Source organism: Clinocottus analis, unplaced genomic scaffold (assembly GCF_023055335.1).
Source record: "Clinocottus analis isolate CAN_PGR_092001 unplaced genomic scaffold, fCliAna1.0.p SCAF_11, whole genome shotgun sequence".
NCBI classification, from domain to species: domain Eukaryota; kingdom Metazoa; phylum Chordata; class Actinopteri; order Perciformes; family Cottidae; genus Clinocottus; species Clinocottus analis.
The window spans coordinates 15,879,634-15,901,775 of record NW_027175832.1 but is presented as its reverse complement, the minus strand read 5'-3'; the positions used below and the strand labels follow the sequence as shown (position 1 = coordinate 15,901,775).

At 41.1% G+C, this 22,142-nt stretch overlaps 1 protein-coding gene across 2 annotated transcripts; it reads left to right on the top strand.

Moving 5' to 3' along the window:
* Window positions 1-7: 7 nt before the first annotated feature.
* On the top strand, window positions 8-19,890 carry lpin2 (lipin 2). Of its 2 annotated transcripts, XM_068602623.1 has the most exons (20): window positions 8-567; window positions 5,572-5,772; window positions 8,553-8,648; window positions 9,164-9,525; window positions 9,618-9,725; window positions 9,832-9,958; window positions 10,051-10,384; window positions 10,468-10,567; window positions 10,695-10,882; window positions 11,321-11,414; window positions 11,498-11,567; window positions 11,660-11,752; window positions 11,897-11,979; window positions 12,335-12,482; window positions 12,927-13,075; window positions 15,577-15,663; window positions 16,729-16,881; window positions 18,090-18,204; window positions 18,889-18,992; window positions 19,539-19,890. In XM_068602623.1, the coding sequence occupies exons 2-20, from the start codon at window positions 5,581-5,583 to the stop codon at window positions 19,681-19,683; spliced, it is 2,748 nt and encodes a 915-aa protein (XP_068458724.1). In that variant the 5' UTR covers window positions 8-567; window positions 5,572-5,580; the 3' UTR covers window positions 19,684-19,890. The 2 variants fall into 2 exon arrangements, with proteins under 2 accessions (XP_068458724.1, XP_068458732.1); XM_068602631.1 differs by lacking the exon at window positions 8-567 and having other exon boundaries at window positions 5,365-5,772.
* Window positions 19,891-22,142: the final 2,252 nt, after the last annotated feature.

Here is a 22,142-nt window from a genome sequence, read left to right as displayed (position 1 = left end):
TTCATTAAAGTTACAACATTTAATTTGCAGCACACTCAAGGGTTTGGGGGCTTGATGATGGCCTGTTAGAAAACAGCTGTTCATCTCATTTGTGCCTGCATTCATTGATTGTGTCATTCATCAGGAGTTCCCAAAGTGGGGTGCTGGGCCCACAATAGGGTTGTTAAAGGGGAGTCAAGAGTCCCGAACATCCGGCATTTCACTGAGGTTACCGCTCACCCACGTGTGTAATCCTGTCGTGTAACATCTGTCAATAAATGTCCCTGAGCAAATTATTAAACAAAACGACTACATCGGGCATGCAGCTAAATCAACCCGCGATATAAAACGATGAAAAAAAGAGCCACACCAGCTGTGTGAGTGCGCCGCGCCACTCTGCCTGCACCCTGTCCCATCAACTTCAGCTCCTTGCTGGTTTCAAACCAGTCAGCCACGGTGGTCCCGGGGCACGGACACGGACACGTCAGGAGGCAACCGAGGAGTTTCACGCTCGCTCACAAAACATGGGGACTCACTGAAGACGGCGTCCCTTGAAGATTGGCAGGATCCCGCTGCAGTAACCGAGAGGTAAACAGTTGTCGATGTGTTGGTTTCAACTCGTTTAATGCCAACGTTTCCGTCGGCTAACGTGAGCTAGCCAGGGAGCTGGCTAACGTCTATGTAGCTGCGGTGGACTAATTTAACCCCAGAGACATCCATCCATTCACTGCGTAACGGGAACAAATGTACGTGACCACTTTTACCATTAAAAAAACAACAACTGGGCTATCTTGTCGTGAGCCGTGTCTCTCGCCCGTTACCGTGTCACCGTCCGCCACTAACGGTAACTCCCCGGTAACGTTGACGCTAAAGCTAGCTGCGCGTTGAAGCAGCTAGCTGATGCTCCATTCATTTATTCCTGGCGACATTTTCTGCCCCATCGTCCGTGATTTGGTGTAACTTCACACATGGCAAAGCATTGCAGTTCACAGTTAATAACCTCATTTAAAATGAAATGTGTGGTTTATGTTTCCGCGTTTTCCATTCATCAAACGTCACAACGCTTGTGTAGGGTTAACGTTACTGATGGCATTTTACTCGAGCCATATGGCAGCTTTAATCTCCGAAATTAGCATTTTTTTAGCCTGCGGAAACTGCCAAATGCAGCTGTCTGTTTTGTGTCTTATGTTGGTTCACGTTTTGTAGTTGTAGTTAGTGTTGTCTCGTCGGCAGCGCTGTCACCTCACCAGATAAAGCACCTGCCTGTGGGTGGTGTTATTCAAAAAACACAATTCAATAAAACCTCCATAGTTTCTAAGTAGGTCAATATTAGCATTTCTAGGTATTATTATTATTATTATTATTATTATTACTATTAGCTGAGTAATATTAGAGTCCCACACGGTTACTGTCCCTAGTTATGGACGTTCCCATTAGCCTGTCACTATCTAACACTCACCTTTTGTCCAAGGTAACCTGACAAAACCCCAATACTTTGACACAGTTTGATAATTACACAATGACAACTCATGATGAGCAGTCATCTGATTCTCGTTTGCACTCTGTATGTTATGTTTACTAGCTTAAATTAAGGCAGGTGGCTATCTTGTGTCTTTCATGACTGTTCAGTTGTTTACTTTTTTTTTTTTTTTTTTTAAGACAGTGATTGGTTTAATAGTCCTTTTGTAGGCTGCCGTTTGTGGAGATGCTACACTGTGTTTGTTATGTAGACTAAATTTTAAGAACAATAGTATATGTTTAACACACTACAGTGCATCAACACAACCAACTACAGACTCCAAAAGTACAAGCAAATATTGAACAAGTGCTTCTGGCTCCTTCTTTCTGACTATTGATCTGAAACCTCAATCCAAAAAGCTTTTCCTGCACTGCATACTATGTAAACACAAGAGCCAACATGGTCTGTCTGGGGTTGTCATCATGGCTTATGTTACACGCATAACAAGTAGGCTCATTTTGGCGCAGTTTGGTGTCACCTAATACTTGAGAGTGTAACATGAACCTTGTGTTGTCTGGTTGACCTGCGCATTTGCAGGACGGATTCTTATGTCACACTGTCAAAGCAAACGGTCACTCGATCATTTCAGATGATGACCAAAATCATGTTGTGAAAGTAGCTATAATACTCGGATGCCCGATCTTGTAATTCTTGAATGTACATGCACAGTGTGTGTTTGGGTTCTCTCCAGAAGGAAAGTATTTGTCTTTTTGCTTGTTGCTCTTCTGAAATATTCAAACGGGGAACAGATCCTAGCAAATGGGCAGCGGGAGGGGGGGGCGAACCAGCAGCCTTTCACCCAGTTGCCTGTGTGGTTTGTTTGATAGTGTTTACTAAAGGCTTAGCAGATGGGACAGTCGGGAAGAGGCCTTTTTGGAAGAGCTTCATGCATTATGTTCATCTTAGCATTCATTTAGAAGATAAACCAGGCAGCTGGAAAACTGACCAGCGACAACCTCTTGATAACAAAAACATGTTCAAATTCATCACTGTGTCGACTACAGTCTCATGAGTATACGCATTACATAATATAGAATGAATATGGGTACGATTGAAATGGCACATGGGCTAATTTTGGCAAGCTATATTAATATGTAATATCTACTATTCCCAACATAGATTATCACTTTGGTATTTACAGAACTTTCCCTTGTTCACTTTTGCTAGGGTCAAAAGTTCAAGGGTAATGACCAACATGTTAAAGCCCAATGTATCCCATTGGTTGGTGGTGTCCTGCAGCTAATCTATATCATTTGATTATTCATGCACAATAACAAGCACACGCACCAGCGATCGTGTTGAACATGTGACTCGGCAAGAACGTCACGCTGCAGAGCACTGCTTGTTTTCTTTCCCCTGAGCATGTACTCTTATCAGGGAAAAACATTGAGTGGCAGTTCACAGAAATTGGCTATCCCTTATCAGCGTTACGCCGCCATCTTAAAGAGGCCATCCCATTGGTTGAACCTTTTATGTCCTGTCAGTTGACTGGATTGAAGAGATCTTTCAAAGAATTGCCCAGATGAAGGATGACAAAGTTTATGACAGTGTTACACAATAGCATCAGATAGCAGTGTGCCGGTATTTACCCTTGTAAGGGTTGTTCCAACGTGATTAGGTGGGTCCCATTTGAGATTGGATTCAGGATGGCTAGAAGGCACGATCATCATAATCTGAGAGAGGAAAACATTGATCCTAGTGGAGTATCCTGAGATGGGTTAAGTAAGAGCGGGTGCTCTACTCACTGTGATGAAGAGACATAGGTCCTGGGGGGACGGGGGGCTCCTGGGAAGTAACACAGACGACGACAACAGTGAACAGGATGAGTCCTCCTATCTGAAGTTGTCTTGGTCCCTGGTGAGTCAACGCTGACAGCTTTGGCCTGATCCTGGAGGGCAATCTATACTGTTTGACATCCTGTACTGTATTGTTTGGTTTGGCAGGTTGCTTGGATTTATTGGCTTATTATTGTGACCAAGCCTAGTGACTTAATATCTGATCAAAGGTATTGTTTTAACTACATTCATGCCTGTTTCTTCTAGTCTATGAATGAAGAGGTTGGAACACTGATGAAGTGTTTTATTTTTAAACATGGTCTAAAATATTCTTTCTGGGTCACGATTGCCTGCATCGTCTGTCTAATCAGCTTGTATTTCTTATCCAAATGCCAAACCGGTCCAGTGCAATTTGTATTTGTTTGGGGGCTGACAGTGCAGCTACTTGTTTTGTGTGCTTCTACTGATGACACTGAAAGAAGGAAAAGACAATGTGTAGCAGCAGGTTATGCATGTTTGTCTGTGGGACTGTGTTTTAGATCAGTGCTTCTTAACCTTTTTCAGTGATGAACCCCCTGTGGATTTTTCCTTTTTTTTAGCCAAGTACCGCCTAACCAGCGCAAAGCATTTTGTGTTTTAAAAATGGTTTTATACACTGTGCTGGGCCTTCAGTGTCTGATTTAATATAGAATATATAACATTCAGTTTATGAAATTCCACTTATAGTTGTAAAATATAATTTTTAATTTATCCAAATTATAAATATTTATTTTTTAAATCACACATATCTCCAGGAGTGTCTTCATGTACCCCCATTTGAGATCCACTGTTCTGGATAACTGAAATCAGTGGCGCCTTTCCAGACAGCTCCTGTGTGTTTTCTTTTAATGTAGAATATTCCCTGTTGTAAAATGATAGGTATTTGAAGCCTTGTTGTTATGACAAACTTCTTTTATGTATGCATCACTGCTCTTGGCGTTAACATCATCAAGGACAGGAGTTACGCACTTGGTCACCGACAATGCGACTTTTTGTGGTGTTAAAGTAAAAGTGAAAGTTCACTACATAACGCCCCAAAGTTATATCATTGGTTATTTCCTTGATGCCAAGAAGACTGTTTTTGGTTTTCAGAGATGTCAACAAAGGCTGTTGGCTCGGCATATGTGTTTTTCCATCCACTTGGTCTAAAAATGTGGAGTGGTGTTCTTTAAGAGAAATGAGAACTTCCTGTTGCTAACAGGCCTCATATCAAATCATCTAAACCGCCCTGGAACCGTTTGAACTGTCAACTTTGAGTGATTGCTGTTTTGATTTGATGCCGATTACCTGCCTGTGTGTAGTTAAATTATTCTGATTTAGCCTCATATTTGTATTCTATTGCTATCTATTCATTAGCGTACTCTGGTAAGTGATATCATGCCAGTTCCCCATATTGCATGATGCCACCGTTGCACAAATGCCCCTATTCTCTACTCTACAACACCCCCCACGGCTAGACTCTGAACAAAAGGTCAGTGTGACGTGGGAACATTTCATGTTGCATAAACCTAATGAAGTCAACAAGGGAACACGTTTACAAGCCTCGCTAAATAAAACCCTGACCTGAACAAACCAAAATCATGTTTGCTCAGTTAATGGTCATATGCACTCTGTTGCACGCAATAATGACTGCAAATTATGTCGTCCAGTAATGAGACCACGGGAAGGCTGGAAAGTTTGTGTGATTAGCTGAGGCCTGTGTGGAATTTTCTCTTTGATTTAGTGGCTTTCACAGATTGCTTGTCAACTGCTTCTCCCAAGCAACAAAAAGTGCTTTGCGTAAATATGCAGGGTCAATCCTGGTTCATCTAATTATAGCCATAGAAGGACAACTTTTAGTATTGTATATGAAAACAGGAAGTCAGCTACTTCCATTGCAGATGGGCACTGGGAACTCTGTGAGGTTGTCTCTTCATTGTTTCAGCCCCCTCATTCCCCCCTCCCTCTCCCCCCTCCTTCTGATGCTGCTCATGTGGGACAGCGGCCAGTGACAGGGGAACAGTGGCACTCTGGCAGTCTGTATACAGGTCAGGAGATAACAGACACCACAGGGCAGACAGACAGGCGGGCGGAAAGAGTTCTGAGAAATATAGGCAAAAGACAAATTGGACTGAAGAAGATACTTAAAAGAAGGGACAACAGTGGATGGACTGAGAATGTGCTAAATCAAGTGGAAACCTACTTGATTTCACAACTTGTACTTTGTCATGCTGTCTTTCCCCTAACTCGGCTAATGTTTTGTACTTTTTCCCCTTCCAGGCAAACACCATGAACTACGTGGGCCAGCTGGCTGGTCAGGTGCTGGTAACGGTCAAAGAACTGTATAAGGGCATCAATCAGGCCACCTTGTCGGGCTGTATTGATGTTGTGGTGGTCCGCCACAGAGATGGCACTTACCAGTGCTCACCATTCCATGTGCGCTTTGGCAAGCTGGGTGTACTGCGCTCCAAAGAGAAAGTGGTAAGTGTGAAAAAAGATTTGGATTATTCTTTTTAACTCATGCTGAATATTAAAATGCTCCATATTAAGAGACGTCAAAGCTTATTAATCTACATACGGTTGCAATTAAGGGAATGAGTATATAAAGGTATGTGTGAACTACAAAATGTTTTGTTTTCACTTTTATTACTCTGTATGAAAACTCAGTCATCAACAGGCAACTTGTGTATATGTGTAATTGTGGCTATTACTGTGTGAGGTTGTGTCCAAACTAAGTCCAAGTACTTTAGAGTCTATCCACACTAAAACATATGCTGTTTATTTGTTATTTTTTTAAAGCACAACTTTTGCTACATTTACATTTCACATCCACACTAAGCAAACCCCATAAGTACATACAGAGATTTCTGAAAATGCTTCTGACCCAGTGATTTATGTTTTTGTCTTGACGGGGGAAATTGAGACTTTTGAAAAAGATGACTCGGAGACCCAAGTTTCTTTTTTGTGCTGGGTCTTATCAGTCATAACATATAACGTGTGTCGGTCACATTAGCCTTCCTTTCAACACATTCGGGATGAGCCTACTTTTATTTGTGATCAAAAATTGTAAACGGTCTCTGAGAGAGATTCTGTAGTGTAATATTGTACTAAACCAGATGATGGCACGCATTATTGTTGTTGCTGACCTAAAACCCAAAACACCGGTTTGTGTATTCTGGCTATTAAGATTTGCCTTTGAGCAAACTAGACTGAATGTAAGGTTTAGATGTCTTTCAGATATGAAATATGAAAAGGGATTGATGGTTTGGATCATCTGTATGGCTTGATGAATATAGATTGCCTCATTTACCAGTCAGGTTACCCATTCACATGTCGAGTCTTCTGCAGCGATTAATAGCTTCAATTTCTGTAATGTTTGGTTCTGATGTTATGGGCTTTTCTCCCTTCTTAATAGTAGTTCACTTGATAATATATTGTCTTAGCTTGGAGATAAAATCCAATTAATCATGGTCCAGGAACAACAGTACTTTTAATGTTTTAGTTTTTTTTTTAACCTCAAGTCTCACCTGAAAATCACATTTTTGTAGCACCTCTTTGTTAGGCTAGTTGATGGATTGGGGGAGCAAGTTAAGCCTGTTTTGATATAGTAAGTAAATGTGGAGCTGCACATCTACTCAAAGGTCTGTAACCTGCTTTAGTATTAAGTCAACACAACCTTTCTTGTGCGCAACATTGAGGTCACTTGAGTTTATCGTTTTTGTGTAACACCTCTGAATATTCCTCTGCTATTCAGTTACTGTTTAGTAATGGATAAAATAAGATAGAAATAATAATTTAATGTGTTTTTTTTGTTTTCAACAACATCACTATCAATAGTGACTTTGTCCATGATTTCTATTCGTAGAACAGTAATTATGCTTATTTACTTGCTTGAGGATCAGAGTGGGTGATGATTTGTGGGGGATTGACACTGTCTCACCACCTACCCAGAATGCTGATGGGCTTGTAGGGAGGACTGAATGACTGGTTTCTATGGCAACAGCTCTACAACTTTAATGTGTGGGAGGGAGAAGAAACGTGAAGGAGGCCTCAACGTGAAAGGCTGTTGTGTAACGGTTATGCACGTGTCCCTGAGATCGCTTATCAGATTCTTTAGGGCTGCAGCTAATAACAGAAGTGTGCGTGCGTGCATGTGTGTGCACGTACGTGTGTTCTTTTTTTCTTTCAACAATTCAGAGGGGGCATGAAACTGTATTAGCCAGCCAAAACGCTAATTATCTTTTGGCTGTGGATGGTGTGTCTGTGCCCATACACTAGAAACTCTAATTGGCAACCAGAAATGTTTTTTAAGTACTGTTTGATTCTGGAAAACATTTGGAATAATAAGAAAATAAGTCTGTTATGCATAAGTAGATCTTTCGTTCTTGTGGTCAAAAGTGAACACAAACTTCAAAAGTTACTTTGGACCGTTCTGTCAGAGAGGAACAACCCAATTATGTGCCCTAATTTCGAACAGCTGGAGCAGCTATTGTCTCAGTAATCCAGCACGGTGTTTGTAAATCCACAACTCGGCCAAGTGAATGTAACCTGTCTGCGGCTGTGAAAGGTTGAAGAGGAATCTCATTTTTTCTGGCTTGTTATTAATTGGACATTGAAATTCCCAGCCATCACTCACCATACATAAATCGCCCTTAGCAACCCTGAGGGGTTGAAATTGAATCTTGAGGCTGTTGAGAAACCACACCGGCAGTAAAGGACATCAGCAAAAGGAAAAACTACAACATGACAAGTCGCGAGAGAAGGGGGGGCAGAAATGGACGATGTTGGTGTCCATTTGGTTGAGAATTAGAGATAATGATTTGGTTTCAGGTTGTCAGACTGGGCACTTGAGTCAAATTCTGCCTCTTTTGTGGTTTCTGCCAGACGTGATCTGGTTTTTGCCTTTCTGGTGTCAAGTTTCTGAATAGCCTCAGGTCCACTGGGGTTCGCCTGCCCAACAATCATGAATGATGGTCTCTTGGCAGAGCTGACTGAATGCGAGCCCAGAGGACCCATACAGTTCCGTTTTGTAAAGCTCTTGGAGAAAGATGGGCCTGTAAGTCGCTAAAGTGTGGCCTGATGTGTAATTAATGAAAGTATAATAAAACAAGATCCAAATTGTTGGCAAATAAAATGGCATAATCAGATGTAGACGGACGCATACATGGTAATTATCAGTCAAACAGCATTTTCAGTGTCCGCTTTATGATTTGTATTTCCTAATAAAAGTATCACTTTTATCTTCTGCCAAACTCTTCCAGATTGACATTGAAGTGAACGGAGAGCCAGTAGAGCTGCACATGAAGCTTGGTGACAATGGAGAGGCCTTTTTTGTCCAGGAAGCGGAGCAGCTGAATGTAAGTACCCAACTAACTACAGATTCATGAAGCCCACCATTTTGAAAAATGAAATTGAAATAACAATACTGCTGCAGGTTAATAACACAACCTCTAATTTTGATTTGTTTATACAAGTTAAGTGAGATATTTAATTGAATGAAATGTATTTATTTAGTGGAATTTGATGGCAATGCCATGAGAATTTATTAAATAAGAATGTTACACTCCTCAGGATGATCATATCAGATTCAGGATGGTTTTGTACACACTCCACAAGAAAGATGGTGACTCTGAGTTTGTGTGAGGAACTATTTACTCGACTGTAGTTGCTACATTTGACAGGTGACCTATTGCTCAAGCTTCCTAAACTCTCATTGTGACAATGAAGCAGTGACAACAACCCTGTTTTCTCGTGGAATTACATCATAGGCTAGGAACAGAAGCTATGAGTCAGTAATGCTGCTTTGGTTTGCACTTGTTTCTTAAGCCCTCAAGTTCCTGCCTTCTCCTGATTCTCATTGATGCTCAAGCAGATTGTTCCTGCCCACCTGGCCACCTCGCCAATCCCCACCGAGAGTCACCTGTTCTGGATGTCAGAGGTTGAGCACAGGGCACTTAAAGATCTGGAGGATGATCCCGTTGACCCAGAGGACCCGCCTGAGCCTCCTGCTCCGAGCACCATGTCCACAAAAAAGAAGAAGAAACGGAGGAAGAAGCACAAAGGAGATCCCCGAAGGGAGGAGCTGACCCCGCCAATGTCCGTCACTACTGGTAATGCTATTGCTGCTAACGCACCTGCTGCTACGCCTGCTGCTATGTCCAGCTCTGGGCAAAATGAAGACATTTTTGAGATGGAGATGAGCTCTGATGAGGAAGCTGCAGCACATGTCTCCCGGTAGGTACAGTGTCAATGCTCACTGTTGTAGCAGATATCTGTATGAATAGGAATGAGGTAATTATTAATCATATGATTGACTTTGTATTTAGGTCACCCTCCGTAACCACGATGCGAGACATTGACCCTAAATTACCCGCAGCCAGACGCAGCCTAGATGGCTATCCACTTTCTGATGGGGACTGGCCGCCAAATGACAGGTATGTATTGACAAGAACACAGAGGAAACAGCAAAGGTGTGGCAGAGACATGTAAATGGACTCTATCTTATTGACTGCTGCGTTTATTCTACTGTCCCTTTTTTAGTCATGCCTTGTCTCAGGCCTTTTCCCCAAAGAGTGACTCTGAACTGCTGGTCAGGCCCTCAGAGAGTTTGCTCAGAGCGGAGTCCCACATGCAGTGGACGTGGGGGGAGTTCCCAGAAACAACCAGGGTAAGCGCCTCTCTCCACTAATATTGAGAGGCAAATAGTTCTCAGTATCCTCTCCTCTGAGTAATGTTTTCTCTCTGTTATCCAAAATCCAGGTCACCAAGAAAGAGAGACCAGAACTTCTGAAGACGGTGACCATCACCCCATCAGAGAGCACCCACTTCCGTGTAATCCTCAGCTCAGAGGCCATGGCAAGCGAGACTGAGATTGAAAGGGGAGATAGCGTCTCCTCAGTGTGTACTATTGTCAAGCCTGAGCCACGCACACCTATGACCGCTGTAACACCTTTGATTCCTCTCGAATCGGTCGGCATCATAACATCTGTAAGTCCTCTAACTTCCACCGAGCCCCTGGATGTCCTGCTACCCAATGTAGTAACCTCCACCCCTTGCAACATCCAACTGAGCGATTCACCTTCGAAGAAGAAGGGTATGTTGGATTGCCCATTTTTCTGTCATCTTTAGCTGTGATTGCAAATTTACTGATACATACATTGTTGTTTTTGAATGAAGGTGTCCCAAAGCGGAGCCAGCATCAGGGTCCCGAGGATATCTACCTAGATGACCTGAATGTACTTGAACCTGATGTTGCTGCAAGATATTTCCCGAAGAGGTTAGCTTTCCATTTTTAATTAAAAAGGGTCAGGGAGTGACATAATTAGGTGCCTCTCTCTTTCATAATCTGTCTATTTTAAAACCAAAGGAAGCATCGTGACGTTTGTTCTATTTTGTTGCTTCAGTGAGTCTGAGGCTGCGACCAAACACTGGATGGACTCGGAGATGCACTCTGGTTCACAGTCTCCACAGTCGGTGGGCAGTGCAGCAGCTGACAGCGGGACAGAGTGTCTTTCTGACTCAGCTAGCGACCTCCCCGATGTCACTCTTTCTCTGTGCGGAGGCCTCACAGAAAATGCTGAAATATCCAAAGGTACTCTAGACTGGTTCTCATAAAAAATTTAGACAAAAGTGCACCGAGTACTTTTATGCAGGACAGAAACCTCAAGCAGTGGAGGCATAACAAATGTGTTGTGCAAATACAAAGTTACCGTACTTTATTGGCCACATTAGATGGTCTCCAATCTACTGTTGGTGGAGGCGCTATTCCATACAAAATAAGCTTGATGTGTGTGTGATTGTAACGATGCCTGTGCCCACATTGTCCTTTTTAAGGCAAGTGTCAGTCTTAGTGGGTATGAATCCTTTCTCTTGTGTCTCATACACTCTTCTGGAAGTGTTTTACAGAAGCTCTCAGCTGATGTAGCTAATGGAAGAAAAATGTTTTCTTTAAGTAAGAGGATATGGCTCACTGCCGCTGACCTTTTCTCCTGCTGACTTTAATTAATGTTCCACTCTTCTGTTTTTGCAGAACGGTTCATGGAGCATATCATCACCTATCTTCAATTTTCTGAAAATCCAGCAATTATAGATAACCCCAACCTGGTAGTAAAGATAGGAAATAGGTAAGTAAGCCTTTTTATGTTTCACACGTGAAATCAACGAGTGTGTGTGGTAAATATAATCTCTTAACTGCCTTTTTTCTTAGATATTATAATTGGACATTAGCTGCACCCTTGATTTTAAGTCTACAAGCATTTCAGAAGAATTTACCAAAGGTAACTGATCTTGTTTTTCGGTTCTGTTTGTTGTCATTACATGTTTGATCATTGTAATGTTTAAGTATCTCATCATTACCTGTGTATCCTAGGCTACAGAGGAAGCCTGGGTGAAGGAGAAAATGCCAAAAAAGTCAGGCCGCTGGTGGTTTTGGCGAAAAAGGGCAGATAGTACAATCAAGCAGGTGTGCACGTTATCTAAGTATTAAAGACACCATGCAAATCTATCAGTTTTCTTTTTTTTTAGTAAGACTTATCCACATGTATGATATTTAGAGTATATTTATTTACTTTTATATCTCGGCATATTTCCACCTTTACTCTTCCAGTCAGAGACTAAGCTTGAAACCAAGGAGGAGTGTCAACTGGAGGAGGAAGGACCCCCCATGTCTCAGGAGAAACTACCCATGCCGTAAGTGGTTTATTAATACTCAAATGAGTTCAGTGACATGGTGAAATCTGGAATGACATTGTGAAAGCATGAGCACAATATATTGTGGGAGATTAAAGCTGACAAACAGAGGTGGTTTTCAAACCATGTCATGATTATGTTAGTTTTATGTATTTAATTAGCTTCAAATCTTATATCGTTTTAGAAGTTGCACAAAATAATCCTATATGATCAAAACCTGTGCAAGCATACGTTTGTTAACAGTAGTCTTAAACCTTTATTTCCCTCGCAGTCGATTACATCCTATTTCTTTTTTTAAAAGCAATTTATCTATATACAGTAGAAGATGACACTGATTCTTGTCGTCTCCCTGTAGTCCTAAAGCAGGAGACTCTTCCAGTGATGAAGAGGCCAAGGAGGTGAGCGCTGCATCTTGTCAGGAGAGACTGCAGCCAGTCGAGGGTCAGCACCACCCAGGCCAACACTCTTACAGGAAGTCGCTACGCCTCTCCTCTGATCAGATAGTAAGTACATTCTTACACAAGTGTTTTCTTTCCTCAAAATTATCCGGCAAAAAATAAATGAAATTAAAAGTAGGGCATCGAATCTTTTTATATTATTAAACTTTACTTCAATTTGATGGTTACATTTTTAGTTTTAATTTGGCTGATTTTTCATAAAAGATGATCAATTAGATTACAACCTGGAGTGGATAGCACCCAATGAGATTTGTGTTTTAATGTTTTTTTTGCTGTAGATTAGCGCTCCCTCTGCTGGCTAGCTATGGACTCTAGAGTGTTTGCCCCACTTACAATCTGTAGGGGGCGCTAAAGACCAGTATATGTTCATTTCTACTGTGGCAAAACAAATCATAGGAGAGAGTAATGTCTATAGTGTTGGAACACATGTCAGTGAATGAAATTGCCTGTACCTCCGAGATGTTTTGATTGTCTTCCTTGTGTTACTAGGCCAGTCTGAAACTGAAGGAAGGCCCTAACGATGTGACGTTTAGCATCACCACCCAATACCAAGGCACGTGCCGCTGCGAGGGCACAATCTACCTGTGGAACTGGGACGACAAAGTCATTATCTCGGATATTGATGGCACCATCACCAAGTACGTGCCTCCAAGTCACTCGCTGCAACAGTCTCATAACTCCTTTGATTAGAGTGACGGTGCTGAACTTTCATCTCACTACATAGCACATGATCATACACACAAATACGATACAAGAATTTGTCATAAACCAGCTTTTAGTGAAAGTAAGGAAAACAGTTATGCTTTCTTTTCACTATACTGATTGTCATCAGTACTGAACAACACATTATAAATTGTAAATTATTGTAGACATTGTAAATTACTGTCATTGTTACGCCATTTTGTTTCCATATATATATATATATATATATATATATATATATATATATATATATATATATATATATATATATATATATATATATATATATAGACATATATATATATATATATATATATATATATATATATATATATATATATATATATATATATAGACATATATATATATATATATATAGACATATATATATATATATATATATATATATATATAGACACACACACACACACACACACACACACACACTTGTGTATAGGTGTGAAATAACCTGTTACTCACACTCTTCTTGCAGCCTTTTTGTGATATGTACTGTGAAATCGTGCAAAAGTACCTGTGTATGCATGATGCTCGTCATCGATCATGACCTGTAAGCATCCGTATTGCAAGAGTATTTTTTGTTTTGTTTTAGCAAGGCAGCATCTGTAGAGGTGCTATGATATTTTGAATCTCGTGTCTATAAATGGCCGACAGACTGTGAAGTAATTATCCTTATTTGGTGACTGTTCATTCACCTGATGTCCTCCATCTGCAGTGATCACACTAGTTAGTTTTTTTTTAAGTAGGCTGGTGTGAGGTACTTATCCCCAATCAGTGTTTTACCTACTGTAGATAGACAAAGACACAGTTTGGCAGAGACACAGTCAGAAATGGACAACAGTACCAAGTACCAGCACTGGAGCAAAGCAATCTTCTGCTGCGGACAGGACTGTCAGCAAAAAATACTTTAGCCCCCTTTTTAAAAAAATTAAAAAGTACAGCTAGATGTATTAATATCCGTTTAAGTGTAGGCTATATTTGGAGCATCTTAATTGCTTTACCTAGTCATCAGACAGCATTTTGCGACAGGGAATTGATGTGTAAGCTTCAAAATTACCGTTTCAGAAAAACGGTAATTTTAGTGCACCGAAACTGGAGTTGCTGATCTGCTGCTGCCTTGATCGTTTAGTTTGCTTGTATTAATGCTCAATGATGATGATTTTAGTTTCAACGAGTTAGTTTGGATTCATCAAAGTGAAATGGAAATGGCTGACAGCAAGATATTGTAGTGAAAATATTCTGAATTAAGCGTATACTTTAAACTGATGGAGATTATTCTTTAGGCGGCTAAAATACGTTTTGCTGCTGCCCCCGTTAGCAGCAGTACGTTGTGTTGCTCCAACTCTGTGTCTCTCCAAACTGGGGGTGTGCCGGGCACCATCTGCTGCCGCTAAAACACCAACTATGAATAAGTACCTCATACAAACCCACTTCAAAAACGCAAACTCCCACGTGAATTGTTAACATTGAATTATTGAAAGAAAGATGATGGATGACTTCATATTTAATTTCCCTTCTTAGACATTTTGTGAGGGTTTCTCTGCAACTTTATTTACATAGACTAATTCAAGTCCTCCTCAGATAGCAGATATTAAATCCATAATCCATCTTTATTTGTGTTAATCCTTTTAATTAGCATAAAGCCAATCTCTGATCCCATCAGCTATCGGTCTAACGATGGGTAAGCCTCTGATTTCAACGGGCTATATTACCAGTTTGAGTTCCGCCAGCAGATATAGCTTATTTAAAATCAATAAAAAAAGCTAAATCCTCGTCGGAAGTTAGCTCGTGGCTTCCGAAATTGCATTTCTGCCAATAAGTTCCACCTTTTGCCCTCTACGCAGAGCACTTTTCAACTAAACACTGCTCAAAAACAATTGGTCAATACTACTTGGAATAGAAACGGAAACCTGAAGGTTTCCGATGCCCAAATCCTGTCCCGTTGCCTCCAGATTCTCCATGTGAATGCAGACTCAGTTTATGAAGATTTTCTCAAGGCTAGCGCCATCTCTTTTGATGCGAGTCGGCTGTCCGCTCCATGTGGTTCATAGGTGGTCAACATCAAATGGGTCCACACTGACTGAAGCTTATTATCTCTGTGACCCTTTAGGCCAACCTGTGACATGTGGTATTCATTGAGCAACAGAATGAAGAGCACTATAATGAGCTCATTTACATTTTAGTCTGTAAGCGCACAGCTATAAGATGCGGTTGAGACAGTACCCGCCCAATGTACCCGTCATCCTCATTAGTGGAGATCAGTCTATAATGTTCATGATGAACTGGTTGAGTAGTTATGGTGCTTAGGTCTGTATTACAGATCTACTTTTCTTTGTTTCCTTTGATTCTGTTACTTTACAACTGCTATGTTCTGTGTTTATGTCACTAATAGCCATTTGTGTTTGTTTTAATATTTTAGGTCAGATGTATTTGGACAGATCCTGCCACAGTTGGGGAAGGACTGGACCCACCAGGGCATTGCCAAGCTCTACCACTCAGTAGCTGAGTAAGTGCACAAACAACACTGATTAATCACAGAGGAAAGATAAATGGTCGGTCTGTGGTTCGCACTGTCTGCGTTTGATTCCCAATAGTCTCTCTATGGAGTTGATATTTTCCCGCAGTGTTTGCGTAGGGGCTTTGAGGTTGATGACTCAGGAAGTTTGACTTCAAATCAACACTGAGTTATTCTGGATCACCATGTCGGTGTTTCACCACTTACCCTTTGAAGCTCCTGTAGTGAGTTTTGGTACTTTAATCTTGACCTGTCTTTTCTACTTTAGTCATGCAGACAATACAAATACTCCATAGTAGATTAGTAGTTGTCTTGATAAATAGAAGTAAACTCTTCATTGAATTGGCATAACCTCAGGGCAGGAGTAGTTGGCTCCGTGTGTAGGGTTTGCAGACTGAAGTCAATGAATGGCAGCCCAACTGTATGGGAGGCTGAATACTGGCTCACGGTACTTTGCTGGCATTGTCTCTACAAACGCAATGCTGCATTATTAATATGAAATGGACATGAAATGTTTCACTTTTGTAGCGATAGCTACACAATCAAGTGAAGTGCTGCACATCTGATGGTGTGTTTGCTCTATTATTACTCTATGATCAATCTGTCATAATTTCTCAGCGTTTTAAGGGATGATTTTATAGACGTTAAAGCTATAAACTTTACGTCTTTTAAATTAGACTTCTACAGAGAGGAACGTATTGGTATATGACACAATCCCTGACTGTCAAAACCAGCCACATCATCACTGAAAATATCCTGGAAAAATATCTGTAGAAAAGAATGGGAACCCTGATGCAGGTTAACTTAATAAATAACAGGTAGGTATCAATGTGAGTGTGACTTTCCAGTAGCTATGAGTCAACCCTGTGAATAGGAATTAATGGGGAATATATGGAAATCCTGAAGGATAGGTGGGTATTGCTAATGGATGGATGGTATGAAAACTGCACATTGTGAATCTTATTAAAGTGCTATTCTAACTAATCACTAATGATGGTGGTGATATGTAACTGTATTGGAACAACTGTTAATGAGCACCGTGCTTTCCAATGGCAGGAATGGCTACAAGTTCCTGTACTGCTCAGCACGTGCGATTGGCATGGCGGACATGACAAGAGGTTACCTACAGTGGGTCAATGATGGAGGCACCATTCTACCCCGAGGACCTCTCATGCTGTCTCCCAGCAGTCTCTTCTCTGCCTTCCACAGGTACAAGAACATACGATATAAATGGCTTCCCATTTCAGTGTCATAAAGCCAAATGTATTTCCAAAGTCATCACACACGTTAAACCTTGCGTATCACAAATCATAATTCGAACCCCTCAAAGTTTTGTCTGAAAACTTTATTTCACATTTAAATATATCTATTCTAAATCCTCATTCATTATAATAAGCCTTTCATATGCAGAGGCTACAAAAAACTAAAACTTGTGAATGTCTAACTCAAAAGGTGTTAACTGTGTTTGTAGCCTTGCCATCAGCTACTAGAAATATACTCTGCATTAATCTCCTTACTGTCTCCCTATTTATTTCTTTTTTCATCTTTATTCCCTGGTTTCCACATGTTTGTTCTAAACCGTTGATAATGGTGTCTTCACAGACTGGCAGCTGCCAAGGCAAAGCCTTTGACAGGCGATTGACATGTTTATTAATTAGATGGTTAGACATAAGAGGATGCAGCTCGCTGATTTCCAGGTAGCACTGATCTGTGGATAGATTATTATCGGCAGACATTGTAATGCCATGCAACATGGCCGAAACCCAGGAGGGAGGGTTCTTCTCCTCCGACACAGTTGTACCCATACTGTGGAGAAGAAGCCGCTCTGTTGCATTTCCATCCTAATCGTATGTAATTTCAATGGGATTCTTCTGTGACCTTTCCCTCTACATCATAGACTCTGTTTACACTTTAAAATGCACCTTGAGCCATCAGATCACTTATCGTTTGTAGTGTTAATGCGTCCTTGACAAGGATGTGACAGGAAAATCCGTCATCAATGCCACAGCTCTCCTTTGGTTTCTCCTTTTTCTGATCTCCTGTTGATCGTCAAAGCTCGTAAGCTTACCCCGTCTGCGGTGTCAAACGAATTTCAAGAAGCCCATAAAGATGGATCACTAGTGCATCAGATACATTGGCGGTTTGGTTTGCTTAGAACATGCCAAGAAATAGACCCAGTTTGTATTGTCTCGAGTTCAGCGTGTGGATTGTTGCGCCGTGTCTTTAAATAATTATTTGCAGTATTTACATGGCCCTGTCGACTTAATATCTAAGTCTAAAAGCTGAATCTAATCTGAGGAGATAACATGAAGTGAGAAACCGAACAAGCATTTGACAAAGTGAAGTCTCTTTCAGAAGTGACCTCTGGTAAGGACGTGCGTGTGTGTATCACTAATCAAACTGTCTGTTTGCTTCAGGGAGGTCATTGAGAAGAAACCAGAGATCTTCAAGATTGAATGCCTTACAGATATCAAGAACCTGTTCCAGCATAACAAGCAGCCATTCTATGCCGCCTTTGGGAATAGAGCTAATGTGAGTTAATGAATGTTTGAAGATGTCAGACTCACAGACATTAAAGCGCTCTCTTTTTACATGACGGGGAGCTGTGTTTTCCCAAAGTCGATGCAGACATGATGTATTGCAAGATCAACGTGACACGTTGGCTATCAATTAGCAGACACAAACATATGAACTCAGTACTGGGCTGAACTTGAGCTGAGGTCACTGGCGGAGTATGGTGCCATGTGACATCGTCTGTGAAGGAGAAAAAAAAAAAAAAAAGGCTCAAGCCGGGCACAGCATCCCATCTTCAGCTGCATAAACACCAACACCCAGATGAAGCACTGGGTCGGCCGTCAAACCTCTGTCTGTCTCTGACGCTCGCCAAAGAAAAGAAAACAAAATGTAACAAACACACAGTCTTCCTCTTGCTCATACAACTTTCCATTTGGAAATATTACCATTACGTGCATTAGGTGGAACACAAACAGGAAATCTGTGGTTAATGTTATTAAGGCTCTTATGTCAGTTTGTTCCCAGTGCGTGTTATGTATGAGAGCTACTTTCTGAAAATGATCTCAGATGGCATACAAAGGCCCAGTTGCAAATTTATCATCATATTTAAATTAGTTCCAGTCTCCTGGCTTTCATCTAAAGAGACGATTTGCATTTAATGTGTTTTTAACTAGTCATAATTGATAATTGGTCTCCATGCAGGATGTGTTTGCCTATAAGGAGGTGGGTGTTCCAGTGTGTAGGATCTTCACAGTCAACCCCAAGGGAGAGCTGATCCAGGAGCAGACTAAGGGCAACAAGTCCTCGTAAGTACATGAACTGACTGTTTCTGTCTGTCTCACTGTCGAGTTCCCCGATAGCAAGGAGGAGTAGACACTGGCACGGACAGAATCTGACAAACTACTCACCAAATGAGATATTTTAAGAGATGGAAATATGATATATAAGCGTAAAGCTGCCCTAGTCATTATTTTATTTGAACAGAAGATAAAATGACAAATGTTGTATTAATTGTTAAAGTTGTCGATCGTAGTGACGAGCCCGCAGAGGTTCCAACAACAGAAGGCACCTCTTTTCCTCAGATTTACTGACTAGATGTTGAACATAGAGGAGCATTTAGCAGCGACAGAGACAGACGCTTGCCTCTGGAGTTGGTGGAGCCCAACACAGAGCTAAAAGGAAAGGGAATATTAGACTTAAATTTATTGTCCGCTGTCCCGGACGCATTTTTATTACAATATCATAATCATAATAATTCTTGGGAATTTTCTGGATGGCTAACACGCTTTGAATAATTGTTAATATAATTAGTATTCTCTCTCTGTCCCTACTATTTCTCTATTCTTCCACAGTTACTGCAGGCTGAGTGAGCTGGTGGAGCATGTGTTCCCTCTGTTGAGTAAAGAGCAGAATGAGGCCTTCGTCTTGCCGGAGTACAGCTCTTTCTGTTACTGGAGACAGCCAATACCAGACATCAACCCTGAAGAAATGCTCTAATCCAGCACATATACAGGTGCTCGTATACATGCAGCTGGACTGTGCATTTGAATGCATCTCCAAGAAACACATGGACTGAAACCCAAACCTTCCTATTTAGTACTTAACCATGCTCACACAGTAACGGGGTTATGACCATGAACACAAACGGTCTCTCCCCATTCAAAACGAGTGAACGTTATTTCCAGAATAAAATCCTGAATAATCCCCGGAAAACTTTCTTCCCTGTGAGACGAGAGACCAATCGCCAAGTAAATGATCATGTTTCCTCATGCTTCTGAAGGCATCCTAACCCAACGAGCACTATATAGTACAGGGGTAAAGATCTGAGACTTGTCTTTTCTCTCTGTGACTCCTAGCAAACAGGTTGGTCTGCATTTGCCATCAAGGACGTGACTGAAGCCCCGTGCGAGGCATTAGCCCTTAGCACCAGAGTCCGAGCCGTGCAGAAGGAAAAGACATTTTTCCTTAAATCAAGTTCTCTCCTTCTTTTTTTTTTTTTTTTTTTACATTTCCTGAGCGCCATGAAGTAGTGAAATGAAACCTTCGAAGCTTAAAAAAAAAGAAGAAAAAAAACACACAGAGTAGGAAATCAACACTGGCCATGAGTCTCAAGCCGGTATTATTTAGCTGTGGCTGCTATGTTTGCCTACATCCAGTTATTCGGTATTTAATCTGTGCTCTAACATGAAGTACCATGAACCATACCCAGCAGGTTTAAGAAAGCTACTGTAGGTGCTCAGTTTTGTTCTTGACTCTTGACTCTGGATTGACTGACTGGTCATCCGTGCACTGTTGCTGGAACAGATTCCAGATCGCCAGAGAGAGCCTACGTTTTGTACTGAATGCGTCATGTTGGCATTAATGTCCACGGTCATACCAAGGATTGCCAATAAGTATGAGAAGATGCACATTTAGATGTGACTTAAAAGCAAAATGAAGGAACGTTGCGGACTATTGTCTTGTCGTTATTTTTAAATTGATTATTCTGCTATACGAGCTCTGGCGAAGCAAGTGTTTTGTTAACAATGCAGTCATTATTTATGATAATTGGTATGTTTAAGTTATTGATTTCTATCGTGATGCCTTTGCTTGTCTGAAAAAAAATAATTTATCACCGATACAATGTGGAAATACTTCCAGTTGGTATTTTGTATAGTTTGTCATAAGTTAACATGCACTTAACAGTAACAACTAGGCCTTGTACGATTTTTTTGTTTTTTCTTTTTCAGATCAGTATCATTATTCCAAAACTATCTGTATTCCTTGTTTTTACAGTGAAACCTTCAACGTGCAAAGTACATGCATATTCCTCAGTAAACCTCAGCATCCGCAGACTTAGTATTAAAATATGTGCAAATGTAAGAGGTAACGCTTGAGTTGGAGCAGTGAGCAGATCTAGAGAGAGAGAGAGTGTGTGTGTGTGTGCGTGTGCGTGTGTGTGCGTGTGCGTGTATGTGAGAGAGATCACCGAATTCTACTGGGGTGACATGATTCATTCGACCTTTGCTTATGTTCCCTCAGTGGCTTTACCAAGACTTATCCAACACACTTTGTCTATGCTGCACCCACAGGTGCAACTTGGAACACCTCTCACCCACATGCACTTCACTGAAGGTCTCCGTTGACGGTTGACCAGAGTATGCAATCAATGCAGGGTGGAAGAGTTCTAGTTTTTATTATGTGAGTGACCTTCTGAAACCACAACAACGCAGCTATGTCAATAAAAGCAATTATTGAAAGTGTGAGTGTGTGAATGTGTGTGAGAGAAAGGGGAAAGGACCGATCCTGTGCCTCTGAGAAGGAACCAAAGGTAAAGCCGTTGGTTCTTGTTCGGAGATCAACAGGAAATACTTGAGAAAGCCTTTTGAAAGCGCTTCACTGGCATTATGTGTGTTTTTGTTGTAGGATGAGACTCGTGGACGGAAGTGCGACTCCACTGACATGGATTATACCTCCAGCACAAGTGTAATGGTATCATGACCGTGTGTGTGCTCTCGAGGATAAAAAATTCCGAAGAGAGTCGGACCGAGACTTAATAGACGAAAACTATTCAATAAAAGAAGCACAATTTACGATCCTGGCTCATCCAGATTGTCACTATTATCGTCATTGTCGCGCAGTGGTTTTTGTGATGATCTAAGATGCTTGTTTTGCGTTGATTTAATTGCTCGTGCTCGACAAAGTTTGGTGTAGTCAAATAGATATATATCTTATGATTAACAAAATGAATTCCATTCTTTCTATGAAAGTAAAGCATCTTGTGTGGAAGACTCACACTTCATCCTCTGAGCGTGGGATGCGTGGTGTGTATATATGCATATACAATATTCTTTGTTCTCATTCGACTGCTGTGGAAAATGATCACGTATGTGTGCTGACCATCACATTGTTCTGTCTTCGATGCCTTATCGTTCCATTGTTTCTGATAAAGTGTCTGATCTTTTGTGGGTTAGTTT

Bases quoted from the DNA above. Each gene is read 5' to 3' on its own strand.
- lpin2 (XM_068602623.1), top strand. From the start codon at position 5,581: ATGAACTACGTGGGCCAGCTGGCTGGTCAGGTGCTGGTAACGGTCAAA. The intron at 11,568-11,659 runs GTAACTGATCTT...TGTGTATCCTAG, and splicing joins TTCAGAAGAATTTACCAAAG to GCTACAGAGGAAGCCTGGGT. The intron at 11,753-11,896 runs GTGTGCACGTTA...TTACTCTTCCAG, and splicing joins CAGATAGTACAATCAAGCAG to TCAGAGACTAAGCTTGAAAC.